This window comes from Protobothrops mucrosquamatus, unplaced genomic scaffold (assembly GCF_001527695.2).
Source record: "Protobothrops mucrosquamatus isolate PMUCROS unplaced genomic scaffold, P.Mucros_1.0 scaffold_217, whole genome shotgun sequence".
In the NCBI taxonomy this organism is placed as follows: domain Eukaryota; kingdom Metazoa; phylum Chordata; class Lepidosauria; order Squamata; family Viperidae; genus Protobothrops; species Protobothrops mucrosquamatus.
Window position 1 is genome coordinate 515,728 of NW_015386293.1, and position 19,432 is coordinate 535,159.

Consider the following 19,432-nt stretch of genomic DNA (forward strand, 5'->3'; position numbering starts at 1 on the left):
CCAGCTACGCGGAGAAAGGCCTCCCAGAGCCCACCGCCACCGCCCCGCCTGGTAAGCAGCACGGGACAGGCCCGAGCTAGGCCCTTACCCCTACGCGGAACCAGGCCTCGGCGCCTGCTTCGGTACAGGCCCCGAGAAGGCCGCAGCTAGGCCGCGCGGCGTTCCTTCTTGCAGGAACGGGCCGGAAACCTTGCAGGGGGGTCGGGCAGCTGTAACTCAGCTTCCAGAGAGGGAAAGGCGGTGGGCTGTTGTAGCTTGCACGAGGAGTGTGGGCCAGGCATTCTTAGGGGCAGCGGGACCAGGCCTGAATCGGAGGGAGAACTGCTAGGAGGAGGAGACAAGATGGCGGCGGCAAGGGAGGCCGAGGAAGAGTGCCGGACGCCATCTTGAATTAATCGCTTCTGGCCCCAGACAGTCCCCATTACAGGCGGGCAGGGCAGGGCGGAGACGGCGCCAGTGGGGGAAGCTTGCCCCTCCCCTCCCTCTCTTTCTTGTGCCCAGTTGTCCTGCTCGGCTGCTCCCGAGCCCTGCATACTTTAGTCCCGCCACATTCTTCCCCTTCACGTAACATCGAACGGGTGCAGAGGCATTTTCTACCTATTATTGCTTTGCCTCCTAGCCCTAAGTGTCAGACAATGACCGACGGAACACGAGTGATTATTCACATAGCCCCCCCCTCCCCATTATGTTGATACTGGAGGGGCGGCTTGTAGCGCCAGGTGTTCGGTTTTGTCCCGATGGTTTTGTCCCCGCAAAAAACAATTTCCTAACTATGAATAGATACCTGCCAGTGGCGAGAGATATCGAGGAAAATAAGTCTGGGTCAGTTGCATTAATTAAGAAAAGCTGATTGCTTGACAGGAATAGTGGTGGAAGCACTATTAGTGGAAGCATAGTGCTGCCACGGCTTAAGCACCAGAATTAAATTCAAAATCCCATCAGAAATAAGCTTTCAAGTGCACACACATGTGCAGAGAGAAAGTAGTGAAGGAAACCTATGCTCTGATAAATTCATTAGTAATTATGTGTCAAAAATCCTCTGGCCTCTGTTCCTCATTTGATAATTTTATATTAGTAATCATCAAGCTTTACATACAGTGAGGGGAAAAAATATTTGATGCTCTGCTGATTTTGTACATTTGCCCACTGACAAAGAAATAATCAGTCTATAATTTTAATGGTAGGTTTATTTTAACAGTGAGAGACAGAATAACAACAAAATAATCCAGAAAAACACATTTCAAAAAAGTTATAAATTGATTTGAATTTTAATGAGTGAAATAAGTATTTGATCCCCTATCAATCAGCAAGAGTTCTGGCTCCCAGATGTCTTTTATACAGGTAATGAGCTGACATTAGGAGCACTCTCTTAAAGGGTGTGCTCCTAATCTCAGCTTGTTATCTGTATAAAATACACCTGTCCACAGAAGCAATCAATCAATCAGATTCCAAACTCTCCACCATGACCAAGACCAAATAGCTGTCCAAGGATGTCAGGGACAAGATTGTAGACCTACATAAGGCTGGAATGGGCTACAAGATCACAAAGCAGCTTAGTGAGAAGGTGACAACAGTTGGTGCGATTATTCACAAATTGAAGAAATACAAAATAACTGTCAATCTCCCTCGGTCTGGGGCTCCATGCAAGATCTCACCTTGTGGAGTTTCAAGATTGTGAGAATGGTGAGGAATCAGCTCAGAACTACACAGGAGGATCTTGTCAATGATCTCAAGGCAGCTGGGACCATAGTCACCAAGAAAACAATTGGCAACACACTATGCCATGAAGGACTGAAATCCTTCAGCGCCTGCAAGGTCCCCCTGCTCAAGAAAGCATATGTACAGGTGCACCTGAAGTTTTCCAATGAACATCTGAATGTTTCAGAGGAGAACTGGGTGAAAGTGTTGTGGTCAGCTGAGACCAAAATCGAGCTCTTTGGCATCAACTCAATTCACCATGTTTGGAGGAGAAGGAATACTGTCTATGACCCCAAGAACACCATCCCCAGTGTCAAACATGGAGGTGGAAACATGCTTTGGGGGTGTTTTTCTGCTAAGGAGACAGGACAACTTCACCGCATCAAAGGGACGATGGACGGGGACCATCAAATCTTGGGTGAGAACCTCCTTCCTTCAGCCAGGGCATTGAAAATGGGTCATGGATGGGTATTCCAGCATGGCAGTGACCCAAAACACACGGCCAAGGCAACAAAGGAGTGGCTCAAGAAAAAGCACATTAAGGTCCTGGAGTGGCCTAACCAAACGTCAGCTTCGAAACCTTAATGGCCTGGAGAGGATCTGGAAAGAGGAATGGGACAAAATCCCTCCTGAGATGTGGGCAAACCTGGTGGTCAATTACAAGAAATGTCTGACCTCTGTGATTGCCAGCAAGGGTTTTGCCACCAAGCACTAAGTCATGTTTTGCAAAGAGGTCAAATACTTATTTTACTCATTAAAATGCAAACCAATGTATAATTTTTTTGAAATGTGTTTTTCTGGATTTATTTTTTTTTGTTATTCTGTCTTTCACTGTTAAAATAAACCTACCATTAAAATTATAGTCTGATCATTTATTTGTCAGTGGGCAAACGTACAAAATCAGCAGGGGATCAAATAATTTTTTCCCTCACTGTAAATACTAGGATGGCTAACAATTTATTATTTGAAGTATAGGGAGTTGAAAAGCAGCTTAGAGATTTTTTTTCCTGTGGGTTGATATGTGAAGTAGATAAATTGGATTATTAGATATAAAACCCTCAAAAGTGACCATTGTTTTGAAACAACACACTGCAGTCAGTAACAAGCATCTGAAAAACAAATAGGATAGACAATAGCTTGTGAGTAATAAGGGTTGATGCGAAGAATACTAACTTTTCTAGAAAAATAAAATATTAGTCCAGATTTCTACAGTAAAGATGTAGAATGTATTTATGGGAATACTTATTTCAACAGATGCATTCACAAAGACACGAGCAGAAAAACTTTTTTTATCATTGTGAAATGAATGGAAGCAGGAATGTATGCCAGACACTATAGTAATACATTTTAGCATACTGTATTCAGGATTCAACAAAGTCAAGAAAATAAAAAGTTTTAATTATCCAGAAGCTTTAGATATTAAAATGGATGAGATTAAGAAAATACAGTTAGTACTTGCACTATTTGATACAGATTATACCAAAAGATTATAGTCTAACAGAAAATGCCACAATGTTCATGGATGGGGAGAAAAGCATGAAGTGTTACAAAGAAGGTATTGATATTTTGCTCTGGTACAAGTGAATTCTCCCATTGCTTAAAGGAGGCAATGAAGGGACACCAACATATTAGCCATTCTTTTTGTGCTTCTCAGGAATGGGGCAAAAAGTTCAAATCTCAAGAATGTGACAATTTCTTTTTCCCAATGCAGCTCTGATTGCAATATATGTACCATGTGCTAGTCTGGGACACTTATAAATCTATGCAAAACATATTTGTTTTACTTTTATAGACATTGTGACTGATGAGATTTAAAGGCCATGGATGAGGATGGGCTTGAACTACAGCCACATGACCCACATGCGTTTTTTGATCCAACAGGTATGTAAGAAAATAATATGTAAGCTTCTTTTCCTAAACTCTATAACTATTAGGTCTTTAGTCATGAATCCACATTACTTTATTACCCAAGTCTGGATTTAATTTATTTAATAGTTAATAATCTAATTTAGAACTATTTTAGAATAGTTAATCTATTTTGAGGCTAAATATACAAATATATATGTTTCAAATATTTACATATTGTTATGTACCATAATAAAGGCAAGATAAAGGCAAGATAACTAGCAATGTGAGAAGGCAGCTTATGAAATGTCTGTGAAACTGATTGAAAAATAGGTTATCAATTATTAGCTTTTAAAATAGCTTTTTACCTTCTATCACACTAAATTATTTTGAGAAAATATCACTGGTTGCTAACAAGTAGGAAGAAAACTATAAAATACAGGTAGTTCTCAACTTATAATCTTTCATTTAGTGACCATTCGAAGTTACAACAGCATTGAAAAAAGTGATTTATGACTGTTTTTCACAACCGTTGCAGCATCCTCATGGTCACATGATCAAAATTCAAATGCCTGGCAATTGTCTCATATTTATGACGGTTGCAGTGTCCTGGGTCATCTTTTGCGACCTTCTGACAAAGTCAGTGGGGAAGCCAGATTCACTTTATAACCATATTACTAACTTAACAACTGTGGCAAAATGGTCGTAAAATGGGGCAAAACTAACATAACCGTCTCTCTTAGCAATAGAAGTTTTGGCTCATTATAGTCATAAGTTGAGGACTACCTGTATACATGACTTCCATGATTTGCACCTGATAAATGGATCAAGACGAGTAAAGCCCTTCAGATTAAATTTGTTTCTGATATGCCAAATAAGCTAAGCGATATCCCTGCTATCATAATCAAAATTTGCTGATTTTCCCTCAAGTAAGATTTATGATTATATAGGACTGATTATAATTTATATATTTCAGGAGCTGATGAAACGCATTTGAACGGAGATGAAATCGTTGTCGAAATACAGGAAACTGTATATGTATCAGATGTAGAAGATTCCGATATAGCTGTACATAATTTCGTCCCTGATGATCCAGATTCTGTAGTAATTCAAGATGTCATTGAGGACGTTGTTATAGAAGATGTTCAGTGTCCAGATATCATGGAAGATACAGATGTGTCTCAAACTGTCATTATTCCTGAACCAGTGCTGGACACTGATGTCACCGAAGAAGTGTCTTTGTCACACTGCAGTGTTCCAGAAGATGTTTTATCATCTGAAATTACAGCTTCAGCCATGGCAATACCTGAACATGTACTCACAAATGAATCAATACATGTACCTGATATTGAACATATGGAACATGTTCATGACCATAATAATGTTGTAGAAGCAGAAATTGTCACAGATTCTCTTGGAGAAGATGTAGTTTCGGAGGTCTTAGTGGCAGACTGTACTTCTGAAGCTGTAATTGATGCCAGTGGAATATCTGTGGAGCATGATGAAAAAAACAACTGTGAAGACTATCTGATGATTTCCTGTAAGTGTCTGGGTAAACTATTTTAAGGACTATAGTTTAAACTACAGAATTTTTCATCTTTGCTACTCTGATTGATTTTGTTCTTGGATTTTTGCATTGCTAATGTAATCTAATCAATACAATATGTAGGCAGTTTTAGATCCTGACATTTCATGTATCGGGAATGTAACAAACACATTTTAATTCTATCACCATTCTACATAATAATTGAATTAGCTTCTGGTGGCCTGATATAAAAATAATTTGTTTGGTAACAAGAACAATTTTGTTCTTAAAAATAATTAATTTAAAGTTAAAATAATAAAATTAGCATCAGTATCCATGCCTATGGCTCTAACATTATTTAAAAAAACTTTGCAGGGAACATTCCCATTTCATTGGGACTGGGATATCTATATTAGTATCACTTTAGTGGGAAGATAACAGTATTCCGTGCACTTCAGCGCATAGTCATGCCAGTCACATGGCCACGGTACCATCTTTGGACAACACTGGCTCCTTTGGCTAGGAAATGGAGATGAGCTCCGCCTCTTAGAGTCAGACACAACTGGATAGGGGAAACCTTTACCTTTTTTACTATTAAAATATCCATTTGTTGCTGCATCAGTCACCTATCATTCTTTGACCATTGGGCTGCAAGCCTTGAAATAATGTGCAAAATCCATCACTTGACACCTATTATTACTAAAATCATAAGAGTTCTTACTGTACGTTTTTGAGACTGATAGACTACTACTTTCCACTTACTCATAGGATCTGGAATGCTCTTCTTCCCAAATTTGCAAGGTACCCGTTCTTACATTATTTAGTTCCTACTGGAAATCCAGAGCTTTTATGAATCATCCTTATATGTAAATGTTGTTAGTTATGTTTTATTTTCCATTGTTCCATTTTTTTAATGAATAAAGGTTATATATTATTTTAATCTATTCTTGTATTTTAATAATTTTAGGTTTAAGATGCAGTTGTTGAAGAATCTATAGAGATATATTAAATAAATGTCTCTGTTTAAATGGTTGCCTGCAGAAATACAGGATGGAGAGTTAACTGGCAACAGTTAAAGGATTGAAGAAATATTGATTTTTGGTTTTTTGGTTTTTAATCAGAAGAGAATAGAGGAAGCATACAGTGATGAAGAGTAGATGCGTAGTGAACATGTTAGCAAAAGAAAAAGCATGAAGTGGGAGGATCAAATATGCAGGTAGTCCTCAAATTACAACCACAATTGAGTTCAAAATTTCTGTTGCTAAGCAAGACAGTTGTTAAGTGAATTTTGCCTCATTTTACAACCTTTCTTGCCACAGTTATTAAGTGAGTCACTGCAGTTGTTTCACAGTTGTAACATGGTTGCTAAGTGGCTCTGGTTTCTCCAATGACTTTGCTTTTCAGAAGGTTGCAAAAGATGATCACATGACCCCATAAATACATGCCAGTTGCCAAGTGTCTGATTTTTGATCACATGCCCATGGTGATGTTGCAGTGGTTGTAAGTGTGAAAAATGGTTATGTCACTTTTTCAGTGTGGTTGTAACTTTGGCCACTAAATAAATGGTTGTAAGTCGAGGACTACCTATACCTGGAATATTTCCTAAATACTTTATATAAATGTGCACCCTCTAATTGTCCAATATTTCTAGGCAAATAAATACAGATCTTACGAAGAAAGTTATTAGTATCACTGATTAACAGGCAACATGTTGCAGTCTATTTCTAAGCTCTTGATTTACTGTTCCATGTTTATTGCTGAGTTCAGTGTCTTTTGCAGGATAATGATAATATGCTTTGTTGCCTTTTTCTTAGTAGTACTATTGTTTGCCAGATGCAGAATTGCAATATTATCTAAAGTTGTTGAAAAATACAGTCTTAGACAAAAGAACTATCCCTGCATCATTATCAAGGCCGTATTATACACTGGAAATCTAGGAGTAATCTTTCATAATGTGATAGCAGCAGACCAACAGTAGATGATGTGCGGATTTCTCTATATCCTCTTAATGATTGATTTGCCTTTTTTTTTGTAATAAAATGTAGGCTGCTAGATTCTTATTATGCATACGTGTGTTATCATCCTTATTTCCTAAAAATATATTTTACTTTCTTGTGGAAATGCTGTGAAACTAAGAAAAACAGGAATGATATAGCAGGTCTGAATAAAGGTAATTGATTTTGTAGGATGAAGATGATGAATGCTTTGATAAATTTGAACAAAAGATTAATATATTTCAGAATAGAATAGAATAGAATAGAAGCTGGAAGGGACCTTGGAGGTCTTCTAGTCCAGCCCCCTGCTCAAGCAGGAGAACCTATACCATCTCAGACAAGTTAATGTCAAGTCTCTTCTTAAAAATCTCCAGTGTTGGAGTGCCCACGATTTCTGGGGGTAAGCTGTTCCACTAGTTGATTGTCCTCACTGTCAGGAAGTTTCTCCTTAATCCCAGGTTGCTTCTCTCTTTGATCAATTTCCAACCATTGTTTCTTGTCCTGCCCTCTGGTGCTTTGGTGAACAACCTGGCCCCCTCTGCCTTGTGGCAGCCCCTCAGATACTGAAGGAATTTCATCTACATCGAGGTGTATAAAGTAGCATTTCATAGATTAGTGATAATTGCATGTTGTGCTTCAGTGAATTGTGATAATGGGATAACTAACATTTAAAATTAATGCAATTGGGGGGGTGAAAAAGTATTAGGTGACATGAATAGATGGTAGAAACAAGATAAGCATGACCATTCATGCCTACCTATTCAAAGGATTGATTGATTTTATAGTTCACGGTGAAACACTGAGAGGCTTAGTGAAGAATACAAAAATAATACGTTTTGAATGAGGAGCAGATTATTAGGGTTAGGGTTGGGGTTAGCATGTGTAGCATGAGTATGAGCTTGAATAGAATGAGCATTAGTAGCATGAGTAGTGAATCTTGGGAAGAAAAGGAACAAGGGAAAATAGGATGACTGCAAGAAGATAAAGTACAAAGACTGCTTGTAAACATTAGAAAATGAATTTATTTCACAATAGAATGACTGGAAAGTGGACATCAGGAAATGTGGAAACGTCTTGGGAAAATGGAAAGAATTAAGTGAAGAGTTATACCAGGGGTAGGCAACCTTGGCTCTTTTATGACTCGTGGACTTCAGCTCCCAGAATTCCTGAGCCAGCATAGCATAGCTGGCTCAGGAATTCTGGGAGCTGAAGTCCACGAGTCATAAAAGAGCCAAGGTTGCCTACCCCTGAGTTATACTAATGAGAAGTACACAAAAGGATTGTGAAATTGTGAGGCAAAAGGCTGTGAATGAGAAAAAATACATATATTGTAATATAATTATTTCTGTGTGGATAAAAACAATTACAAAAATGAAATTATATGTTTAATATATAAACATATAAGAAATGCTTGTAAATCTGTCAGAAGTATGTTATCCTGATAATATTATTGATTTTCTTGTAGTGGATGATGCTGTCAAAACCGACGCTGACAATTCTGTTGACCTTAAATCTGAGTCAGAAAGTGATCCATGTAAAATGGACGGCATTTGCCCAGAAGTCATCAAAGTCTACATTTTCAAAGCTGATCCTGGAGAAGATGACATAGGTGAGGATTTCTTTAAATATATATATATATATATATTTTCGTGCTTGGAGGTCTCAAGATGAAAACTGAATCTTTAAGAAATGTTCTGAGAATTTGTCGTACTAAAAGTGAAAAGAACCCTGAAACACTCTATGAATGGCATCCCTAACAACTGCACTTTTTATTACTATTATGCATGTAGTGTACCATATATAGAGCCAGTTTGGTGTACAGTAGTGGTTAAGGTCTGGTCTAGGCTTCTTTTATGCATGAAAGCAGACTGAGTGACTTTGGACCAGTTAATCTCTCAGCCCAACTGACCCCACAGGGTTGTTGTGGGGAAAAGAAAAGGCAGGCATATTATGTATGCTTGTCCCCATGGGGTATATATATATTTAAAAGTGGGATAAAAATCTACTAATATCAGTTAAACTTCAGTCAGTTATCTCACTTTGTAAAAATACAGACTATGCACTTAGTCTGTAATCCTATAAATTTACTAAATATAATGAAGCTTATATTTCAGTAGGATTTTCATAATATCCTTCTTGTTTTACTCAGTTCTTTCCAAATGTCTAATGTCTAGTTGACAGAAGCTTCTCTCACACTTTTTAAAAATTTGTGTTACTATATTTTTTTCCAGTTTCTTGAAGTTGAACCATAGTGTAATAGAAGCATATTCTTACAAATAATGTTGCTAATTCTTTTTAACATAGGAGGCACAGTAGACATTGTGGAAAGTGAATCAGAAAATGACCATGGTGAATCTTTAATTAATCAAAATAGCAGTGTTCGCATTCCAAGAGAAAAAATGGTCTATATGACAGTAAATGATTCTCAGCATGAAGATGAAGATTTAAGTAAGTATGTGACCTTCTTTTGGGGTAAAGGTTTTAAAAATTATACAAAACACACATTACATGTTGTTTCTTCTATTAGATGTTGCTGAAATTGCTGATGAAGTCTATATGGAAGTGATAGTAGGAGAGGAAGATGCAGCAGCGACTCATGAACAGCAAATTGATGACAGTGAAATCAAAAGCTTTATGCCAATAGCTTGGGCAGCAGCTTATGGTAGGTCATTATTCTCAAAAATTAAAGATTACCTAGTAAGAATATTGGTTTCTGGTCTTCTTATTCAGAAAATTAAAGTAATCTTTCTGGAGTGGTGTCCAGTATTTCTGCCAGGATTTACATATAAGAATACATATATATTATTTGACTCTTGATTGAAAGGAAGTATGATTTATTTGAAACTAGAGGAATTAAGAAGAAAACTGTAATAAGCAACCAACTCTATTTCTATTATAATTAGTAGTAAAAATAAAAAAGAACAATTTAGCATCTCTTTTAAGTCTTTTTCTGCAGATAGTTGTGCAAAAATAGATAATTAATTCAACCTTGGAGAGTTTTTTCAAATCGTGAGACTTGGCATTTGTTAAGTGTACTCAATATTTTGAATCAGATAAGTAACAACAAAGTTTACCGACCTCCTATAAAATTTAGATTTTTGTCATGTTAATTATACTTATTTTCTTTTTGTCAGAACTTCCAGCCTGGGTCCATTTCTTTTACATGCATCCATCAATGTGGGACATACTTTTATGCTCTCATCCATAAGGGTGGAGGGTTGCTAGTTGACTTATTCCCTACATATTAACATTGAAGTAGAAACAATATAATAATCAACCATATGGCTACAATATTTATGTACATCTTCCAGTGGCCTTGGAAAAACAGACTCTTGTAATTGGATTCTATGGTGTCTGTTTGCCAAGAGCATCTATCTTTTATAATATTCTTTCTACCTGTATATTTGTCATGACGTGATTAAATTCATGCTGTGAATATGTATGTATAATACTTGAGGCTCTTTGCATAGTCAAGTGAGAACAGTGAACAATATATATTGGCAAAAGCTACACATGAATAATTCACGGAAGAGAAGAAGGTGTTGGTTTTTTTTTTAATCTGAATGTTGCTTATTGTCTTTATTGACTACAAAGAAACCCAAATATATTTATTAACAGAGAGCTAATTATACAGACTTACCTTTTAAAAATATAAAAATCATATTCAGAGATAGTATGTGGACTAATCCTTAGAATGCTAAATTCTGTTCCACACTAGGAAATAATGATGCAGTTGAAAACCGAAATGGAACTGCAAGTGCCCTCTTGCACATAGATGAGTCTTCTAGTCTTGGGAGGCTAGCAAAACAAAAACCAAAGAAAAGGAGAAGACTGGAATCCAGACAATATCAAACAGGTAATGAACTCAGCTTTTGTTTGCTTGAAAATAGAATTGAAATGGAAATGCATTCTCTATTAGCATATTTAAAAGCACAGCCATCTATACACATTCCTGGTGGGAGTTTAGTATAATATTGCTGCTATGTTGGGGCTGTAATACCACCACACAAATTTTATTTTTTTTCAAATAACTGATTTTTTTCAGGATGACAATTATTATCGAATGCTTTAAAATAAGAAAAATGGAAGAGAAATAAAACCAGGGATTGGCTAATAAAGGATGGTGAATAATAGACATAAGGGATCATTTTTGAATATATGGACACATGTTCTCTGGATACATCCAAATAATGTGACATAAATTTTTGAACACAGAATACATTTTTCTAACAATTTTTAAAAAATCCCTGTTTTTTTTAATCTTTTGCTTAGGGAAAGATTTGGTTCAAAATCTTATAAGTTGTAGGTACATACAAAAAAACACCAAGTGAGTTATGCCAACTAATGCATTGCTTACAATTCTCAGGATATGATACACGCTTTGAAAAGAGGTTGACACAAGTGGACTTGTCAACAGAAATGTACAAGTTATGTCCTAACATACAACATGGAAAGAAAATGAAGCTGCACTGGCATAGCATTCAAGAACTTATTGAAGGAAGGCAGGAATTAAAGGAAATCATCCCAGGCATACTGCAAAGTCACATTGGTACACTATACAAGTGGGTTTTGGTGGGACAGAAAATGGGAAGGTCTGCAATTCTCCTGCACTCCTTTGGACAGAGAGTTCTGATGTCATTCCTGGGATCTGCTGGAGCCATTTTTCCAGCTTAGAAGTCACAGCTCTAAGTGCTCTTACTGGGACCATTTTGGCCATTACTCCCCCCCCCCAGATACACATACATATAATTAGAGACAATTTGGTGTACTGCTTAGAGCATCAGGTTAGAAATAAGGAGTTTTAGTCCTGCCATAGGCACAAAGCTGGCTGGGTGACCTTTGGCTAGTCACTTTTCCTCAGCCCTAGGAAGGAAGTAATAGCAAACAATTCCTGAAAAACCTTGTCAAGAAGATTCTGAAAATTAGACACCATTGAATGGAAGAAATACCATATACTGTTGTACACACACAAACACAAATACACTACATAATTGCTTCCCAATGTCCATTGTTAATTTGGTTACAGGGCTACATGGTCACAATCTTATGTTTTCAGGAAGTAATAGCATACATGGTAGGTTACAAGTGATATTTAAAGTGATAAATAGATTTTATGGTGGGGCAAGTATGATTAAAAGTGTGGATATGGCAAGAGAAGACCCTACATGGAATGTATGGTAGCTGAGAAGGCTGACATTGAGAAATCCTATTAGTGTTAGACAAGAAAGAGTTGGACCAAAAGGATGTGTGTGTTGTTCATCCATCGATTTCGATGAAGACCTTGACATCTTGTGGATTGTGGGCCATCAACGGTGTGTCCGTAGATGGCTGATTAGACCGATGTTAGCACAGAATGTTCTGCCACATACTGAACAGAGAAATGTGCACACTGTTGCTTCAGCATTTGCAGCTCTGGCTTTACGGAGTGCTCGCTTCTCTTGTGCCAAGATTGTCCTCCTGTGTTCATATGTCTGGCACCCCTGGTAAACCAGGGTACGCCATGTCGGTCGATCATGCGCCAAGAGTTCCCAAGAGATGGTGTCGATATCCAGGGACTTGAGAGATGCTTTCAGCGTGTCTTTGTATCGCTGACAGCACTGAGGCATTGGTCATAGCAGCACAAGACCAGCCATTAAATACCAGATCCATAGAGGCAGAGGTTTATCACTAGACACAATCTGAGTTGCAGACTGCAGAGAGGCCGCAGGGACAGTCCAATATGTAGTAACAAGGTATAAGATGCTGGCAAGAACAACATACACTGAACAACTCAACCAAGTAGCTGGCATTGTATATAGGAACAGTGTATGGACTAGATCCCTCCCAAGTCCAGATGGGAGATTCCACAGAAGGTTGTGGAAAATAAGAGGGCTAATATCTTGTGGAACTTCCAAATCCATGCTTGTTGGCAGGCACTGGCCAATCATCCAGGCATTTTAGTAATAGACAAGGTCCAGAAAACATCAGTTGTGATAGATGTAGTGGTGTCAAGTGACACAACATCAGGATGAGATATGAGAAGCTAGAGAAATACCTGGGCCTGATGAAAGATCTAGAGAGGATGTGGAAAGTAAAGGCCAAAGTTGTCCCAGTGGTGGTAGGAGAGCGGTAACACCTAAGCTAGGAAAATGGCTCCAACAGACTCCAGGAACATTAGAGCTCTGGATCCAGAAGAGTGCAGTGCTAGGAACAGCTAAGATACTATGTAAAATCCTCAACTTTCCAGGCCTGTGATAGAGGACCCAAGATTAAAGAAAACATATAACAAAACCATATTTTTATACAGACATACAAATACACCTAGGTAATTGCTTCTCAATGTCCTCTATTGATTACATATTATTTATTAATTAGATTTGTATCCCACCTTTATTACCTTATAGTAAAGAAGGCAGTAGACATGCATTATATTCTTTCCTCCTCCTCTTTTCCCCACAACAACCCTGTGAGGTGGGCTGTACTGAAAGAGTTTGACTTGCCCAAAGTAATCCAGATGGCTTTCATGCCTAAGGCGGGACTAGAACTCGTGGTCTTCTGGTTTCTAATCCAGCATCTTAATCACTACATCATACTGGCTCCTGATATAGTCATGATCTTACATTTTCAGAAAATAATTGCTTATGTGCTAGGTTACATGTGATGTTTCAAGTAAGATACATCCGATGGTGGGGCAAGAAAGACTAAAACGTACAAGTAGTCCTCAACTTACAACAGTTCATTTAGTGACCATTCAAAGTTACAATGGCACTGAAAAAAGTGACATGATCATTTTTCACACTTATAACTTTTGCAGCATCCCCACAGTCACGGGATCACAATTCAGATGCTTGGCAACTGATTCATATTTATGACAATTGCAATGTCCTGGAGTCATGTGATCACCTTTTGCCATCTTCTGACAAGCAAAGTCAAAGGGGAAGACAGATTCACTTAACAACCATGTTATTAATTTAGCAACTGCAGTGATTCATTTAACAACTGTGGCAAGAAAGGTTGTAAAATGGGGCAAAACTCACATAACAAATGTCTCACTTAGCAACAGAAATTTTGGGCTCAGTTGTGATCATAAGTCAAGGACTACCTACATAAATATGGAGAGTTGAGCAATGACAGGAAACAGGCAGTTTACTAAATCTTCCAAACTCTGTTGGGATACACAATTATTTTAAATAAATTCTATGTCTTTTGTAGTTAGGAAAGATATTTAGAAGCAATTGCATCTCAAATACATTTAATAAATAATAAATAAGCAAACAGTCAGAATAGTCAGGTATTTTCCCATGTTATGGTCATGAACATTTAGCAGTAACTTTTATATTATTTATGGACATGGACAGGGCAAAACCATAGCAAACTATGGTGACATCATTTTACAAATGCTGCCACCAGGTACTTGCATTCAAACATCGGATGCAGTGTGTAATTTATAGCATATTATGGTGTTGTCACAGTCATCCTTTGGTCCCTTCCACAAAACTATATGGACATGGATATTAAGGGGGGGGAAACTGTAGTAATGAATACAATGAGATTGTGTATATATTGATGTGTGCATGTTGCCAGCACAGGCTTGTTATAAGTGTGGTTAGTATAGAAGCCATGAGCACACTCTTCCTAGCATCTCTAGCAGTTGTGAAATGTATTTGAGGCAGGGTTCAGTTCATGGAAGAGCAAGATTGCTATTAAAATTCGGTCTTTTGCTAGCATAGTTACAGTAATTGAAATGTTTCATCAAAGGATATGCTATGTATGTATTTGTATTAATTTTTCTATCGTGTATATAACATGTTATATAATACCTTTCTAAAAATCTCTGTTCAAAAACATAATTTCAAACTATAGTTAACATTACATTTGATGAATGTCTAGTAGACTGAGTTCTTATTTAAATGTAACATATCTTGAACTTCTGTCTTGATGGATGTTTTGCATCAATACACACAGGCACATATGTGTATACCTGTATATGTGTTCTTTTGGAGAATATTATCTTCAAACATGCCAGATACGAGTCATTTCTTGAAAATATGTCTATTCTCACAAGATTCCTTTGAAGAGAATGCAGATGTTGCAATTGCTGACATGTCAAGATATTCCTTTTCACAGGGTTAATTTGTCTAATTAAGTGATATGTTGGCACTTGACATTGCTTCCAATTATTGAAATTCTGTAAGTCTTTCATATTTCTGTTGGAAGATTTTTAATTTTGCAGGGAGAAAGCTGACATACTATTGTAATTACTTCTTGACAATTAATTGATCTGAACTTAATTTGCAATTCCAGCAGTGTTCAGGATGTTGGTATCCTATGTATTTCAATGTGAAACTCAAGCATGTGTTTAATTTTGCTACTAAAGCTTAAAATGTATAATTTCTGTGCAATTATGCTCATGCTTGCCAGGTATTTAGTAGATGCCATTTTTATTTTATTTTTTTCTTTTATTATGCAGCCATAATTATTGGGCCTGATGGCCATCCTTTGACCGTCTACCCTTGTATGATTTGTGGAAAGAAATTTAAATCCAGAGGCTTCTTGAAAAGACACATGAAAAATCACCCAGAGCACCTTCTTGCTAAGAAAAAATATCGATGCACTGATTGCGATTACACTACAAATAAAAAGTTAAGTCTGCATAATCATCTCGAGAGCCACAAGCTTACTACCAAGACTGAGAAACTAATTGAATGTGATGAATGTGGGAAAAATTTTTCTCACGCAGGAGCTTTGTTTACACACAAGATGGTGCACAGGGACAAAGCAGCAAACAAAATGCACAAGTGCAAATTTTGTGAGTATGAAACAGCAGAACAGGGATTACTGAATCGTCACCTTCTAGCTGTACACAGCAAAAACTTTCCTCATATTTGTGTGGAATGTGGAAAAGGATTTCGGCATCCATCAGAGCTCAAGAAACATATGCGAATCCATACTGGTGAAAAGCCCTATCAATGCCAATATTGTGAGTATAGGTCTGCTGACTCTTCCAACCTGAAAACTCATGTAAAGACTAGGCATAGTAAAGAAATGCCATTCAAGTGTGACATTTGTTTTCAAATATTTTCTGATACCAAAGAGCTGCAACAGCACATTCTTATGCATCAAGAAAGCAAAACACACCAGTGTCTGCACTGTGATCACAAAAGCTCAAACTCAAGTGATTTAAAAAGACATATAATTTCCGTTCACACAAAGGACTACCCCCACAAGTGTGACATGTGTGATAAAGGCTTTCATAGGCCTTCAGAACTGAAAAAACATGTTGCAGTGCACAAAGGGAAAAAGCTGCACCAGTGCAGACATTGTGACTTTAAGATTGCAGATCCATTTGTTTTGAGTCGTCATATTCTCTCAGTTCACACAAAAGATCTTCCGTTCAGGTGCAAGAGGTGTAAGAAAGGGTTCAAGCTGCAAATGGAACTCAAAAAACACATGAAAACACACAGTGGTAGAAAAGTGTATCAGTGTGAGTACTGTGAATATAGCACTACAGATGCCTCAGGTTTCAAGCGGCATGTTATTTCCATTCATACAAAAGACTATCCTCACCGTTGTGAATTCTGTAAAAAAGGCTTTCGGAGGCCTTCAGAGAAGAATCAACACATCCTGCGACATCATAAAGACATTGGGTTACCGTGAGAATTCATAGATAGGGATTTGGGAAGGGTGTAAAAGATTTGCTTTTTAGGCAGTCATTGTATTTTAAAGCAGATCTTACAAATGAAATACTGTGCATTTGATTTAGTGCTGTATACATAGGAATATTGCTTCTAGTTGACTTTTATACATTTTGTTCATTAGTGTGTTCTGACTTATCTTCCGTTTGTTTAATAAATGAGGAAAGTTGGCAACAATAAAGTTGCATTTAATAAAGTAAACTTTGTCTGATACTGAATTTCTCAATTACATTAATTCTCCAAAATGTTTGCCTGCCATGCCAATTCAATTAAATTTCTAATTGCTCAAAGATGACATATAGAGAGGGCTGTTCAAAAATCAGAGCAGAATTAATGTCAAAATATTGCATTGTACAATAGGATCCACTTGGTTGTCCCATTGATATTTAAGGAACTTATGACAAACTATTCATTGGAGTGGTTATTTAACTGTTTTCAATACTGAGGTTATTTCTTTATAGTATTGAATACTTCCATAATAAGTAAGAAATACATTGGTTGCTGGGAGCATTTATTTTCAATAGGTGTGAATTTTAAAGAAAACTTGAGGCACTTGTTCATTAAGTATTCATTATCTGCTTCTCTGCCTTTTTGTTCTGTATTGCAAATGTAATTGTATTTTTGAAACATATTGTTTCAGTTGTTAACAACAGATACTCAATTGACTGTTGCTAAGTTTACTCCAAATTAAATGCAGTTTTATTACAAGACTCTAACTGTATGGAATTTTTGGTTTGGTCTCATTTTTATCTACCTGGATCTTTGGACAGCTTTCAAAAATAAATCATCTGGAAAGAGAACAGGTGGAGGAATAAATAATAGAAGCAGGTCATTTTAAAGAAACATTTTCTTCCAGTTTTAAAATTTTTATTCTTTTAGGGACACAGAATTTTCCTTACCAAAATAATTTCAGTAAGAAGGAATTAGACCTTCATGCCTATAGCTATTAAGCAGTAACTTTTTAATTATCCAATTATTTCTGTCCATTTATACATTTATGGATATATGTTGAATGACCACCTATGCTTTAAAATTATTGCTAAGATAAAGCTGCTTCAGTCTGTTTCATGGTAAATGTTTCATTAGTTTATAATGTTCAAAAGCATGCTGGAAACTTGATGAATAAAACATTTCACATTTCAAGTGAAATAAAAGCTAGTTTTTAAAAATGTGATATTCTGACTATGTTCTGTTAGATTGCTTTTTGTCATCTGTCCACCCTAACTTTGGTTCCTTGAATTCACTGATCAAATGTATTGAAAGTGAACAAAAGTTTAAAATAAGCAGTTTTGCATCATGCTTTCCCATCTCTCATCCCTCCTTTCCTTTCATCAGAAACTTAAGGATTCCAAGTCATCAGTTTTATACCATATATTACATTGTCACATATTACAATGTGTGTACGTACACTCCTTCACATAGCTCGATATTCCCTGGGTGATTTATTTTAATATAAAATTAGAATTATAATACAAATAGCTGTGATGCAAACATAAAAGCTTAATGTTAACATCTTATTTTGTATGAATTGTAAGATGTATGTGGAAGTATGTTTGTTTCTGACCTTTTAATGTGTATGAACTGTTGCATGTTCACCAAATTCTTAAAAAATATTGGTAAAAATCTTATTGTCGAGCACGCTCTTAAGCTCTAAATCACACAGCTCCACTGTGCACATTATACTGTCATAAATTAAGTGGAACATGTGAAATTGTATGGAACCCTTTAAAGCTTTTGCATTGTGGTGATAACTATTGCAGGGTTGAGGTCTAAAAGCACTTCAGTTTATTAAAGCAAGTGTTTTCAAGATCCAGCAGTTATCCATGGAATGTAGGTGCCTCATTTTTTTTATTGAAGTCCTACATAGATTCCTTTGCACACAAATAATTTCAAGCTATTAAGATCTATTAACTTTTGTCATATTCAGAGGTATTACCAGAAGTATTACCATACTGGAATTTAGTTTTAACAAATTTCAGACATAAGAAACTTGGTTACTTCCTATTTCACTAATACCACCTGGAATCATAAATATATATACATTGAAACATTTTTGACAATGTAGAAAAAGCAATTAAGAATTTATCAGTTGAGTGGATTTTGTACAATGTGGCTGTATAAAACGCAAATGAAAACTAGTTATTGTTAATGTACTGACATTAGTTATAAACTAGTTTTATTTGATTAGCAAACGCTATAAAATTGATGTTGAAGTTTCATGTCTTAAAACGGTACATTAAAAGGACATAATATAAATAATTGTTCTGTAAAATGCTTGTTAAGTACTTGATGTCCCTCCCTCTTGTACACTATGTAAAAATGAAAAAACAAATTACATAGACTCATATATAGGGATGTGTGACGTAATGTGTACTTGATAATGTGAAAAAATAAAAATCAAATTATTTTCCTGTTAATTATATGTTTCATTTGCTACATCACTGTTTTCACCAATAATTCACACTACTTTAGCCAACACAATTTGAAAAATCAGTTTTGTAATTACTTCCATGGAGTTCTGAGAGATGCCTGAAACTGAACCTGGAAACCTTCCTTTCTTCAGGAAACCATACGCATACAATGAAGGTGATGGCCTCACAAGCTACTTTGGATTCAGTCAGTTCCTTCCCTTGTGTGAAATGAATTGTGTCTGTGTGTAATGAAAATGATTCTGCTGCTGGGAACAATAGCTGAGA

At 36.6% G+C, this 19,432-nt stretch overlaps 1 protein-coding gene across 1 annotated transcript; it reads left to right on the forward strand.

Annotated features, from left to right (window-relative positions):
- ZFX (zinc finger protein X-linked) lies at positions 1–19,119 on the forward strand. Its single transcript, XM_015827843.1, has 8 exons — positions 1–51; positions 3,491–3,579; positions 4,520–5,083; positions 8,528–8,671; positions 9,367–9,510; positions 9,590–9,724; positions 10,781–10,918; positions 15,512–19,119. The coding sequence occupies exons 2-8, from the start codon at positions 3,519–3,521 to the stop codon at positions 16,696–16,698; spliced, it is 2,373 nt and encodes a 790-aa protein (XP_015683329.1). The 5' UTR covers positions 1–51; positions 3,491–3,518; the 3' UTR covers positions 16,699–19,119.
- The last annotated feature ends 313 nt before the right edge of the window (positions 19,120–19,432 follow it).

Excerpts from the sequence above, each read along its gene's own strand:
- ZFX (XM_015827843.1), top strand. The coding sequence starts at position 3,519 with ATGGATGAGGATGGGCTTGAACTACAGCCACATGACCCACATGCGTTT. Across the intron at positions 3,580-4,519 it reads TGCGTTTTTTGATCCAACAG|GAGCTGATGAAACGCATTTG; the intron begins GTATGTAAGAAA and ends TATATATTTCAG. Across the intron at positions 8,672-9,366 it reads TCCTGGAGAAGATGACATAG|GAGGCACAGTAGACATTGTG; the intron begins GTGAGGATTTCT and ends TTTTTAACATAG.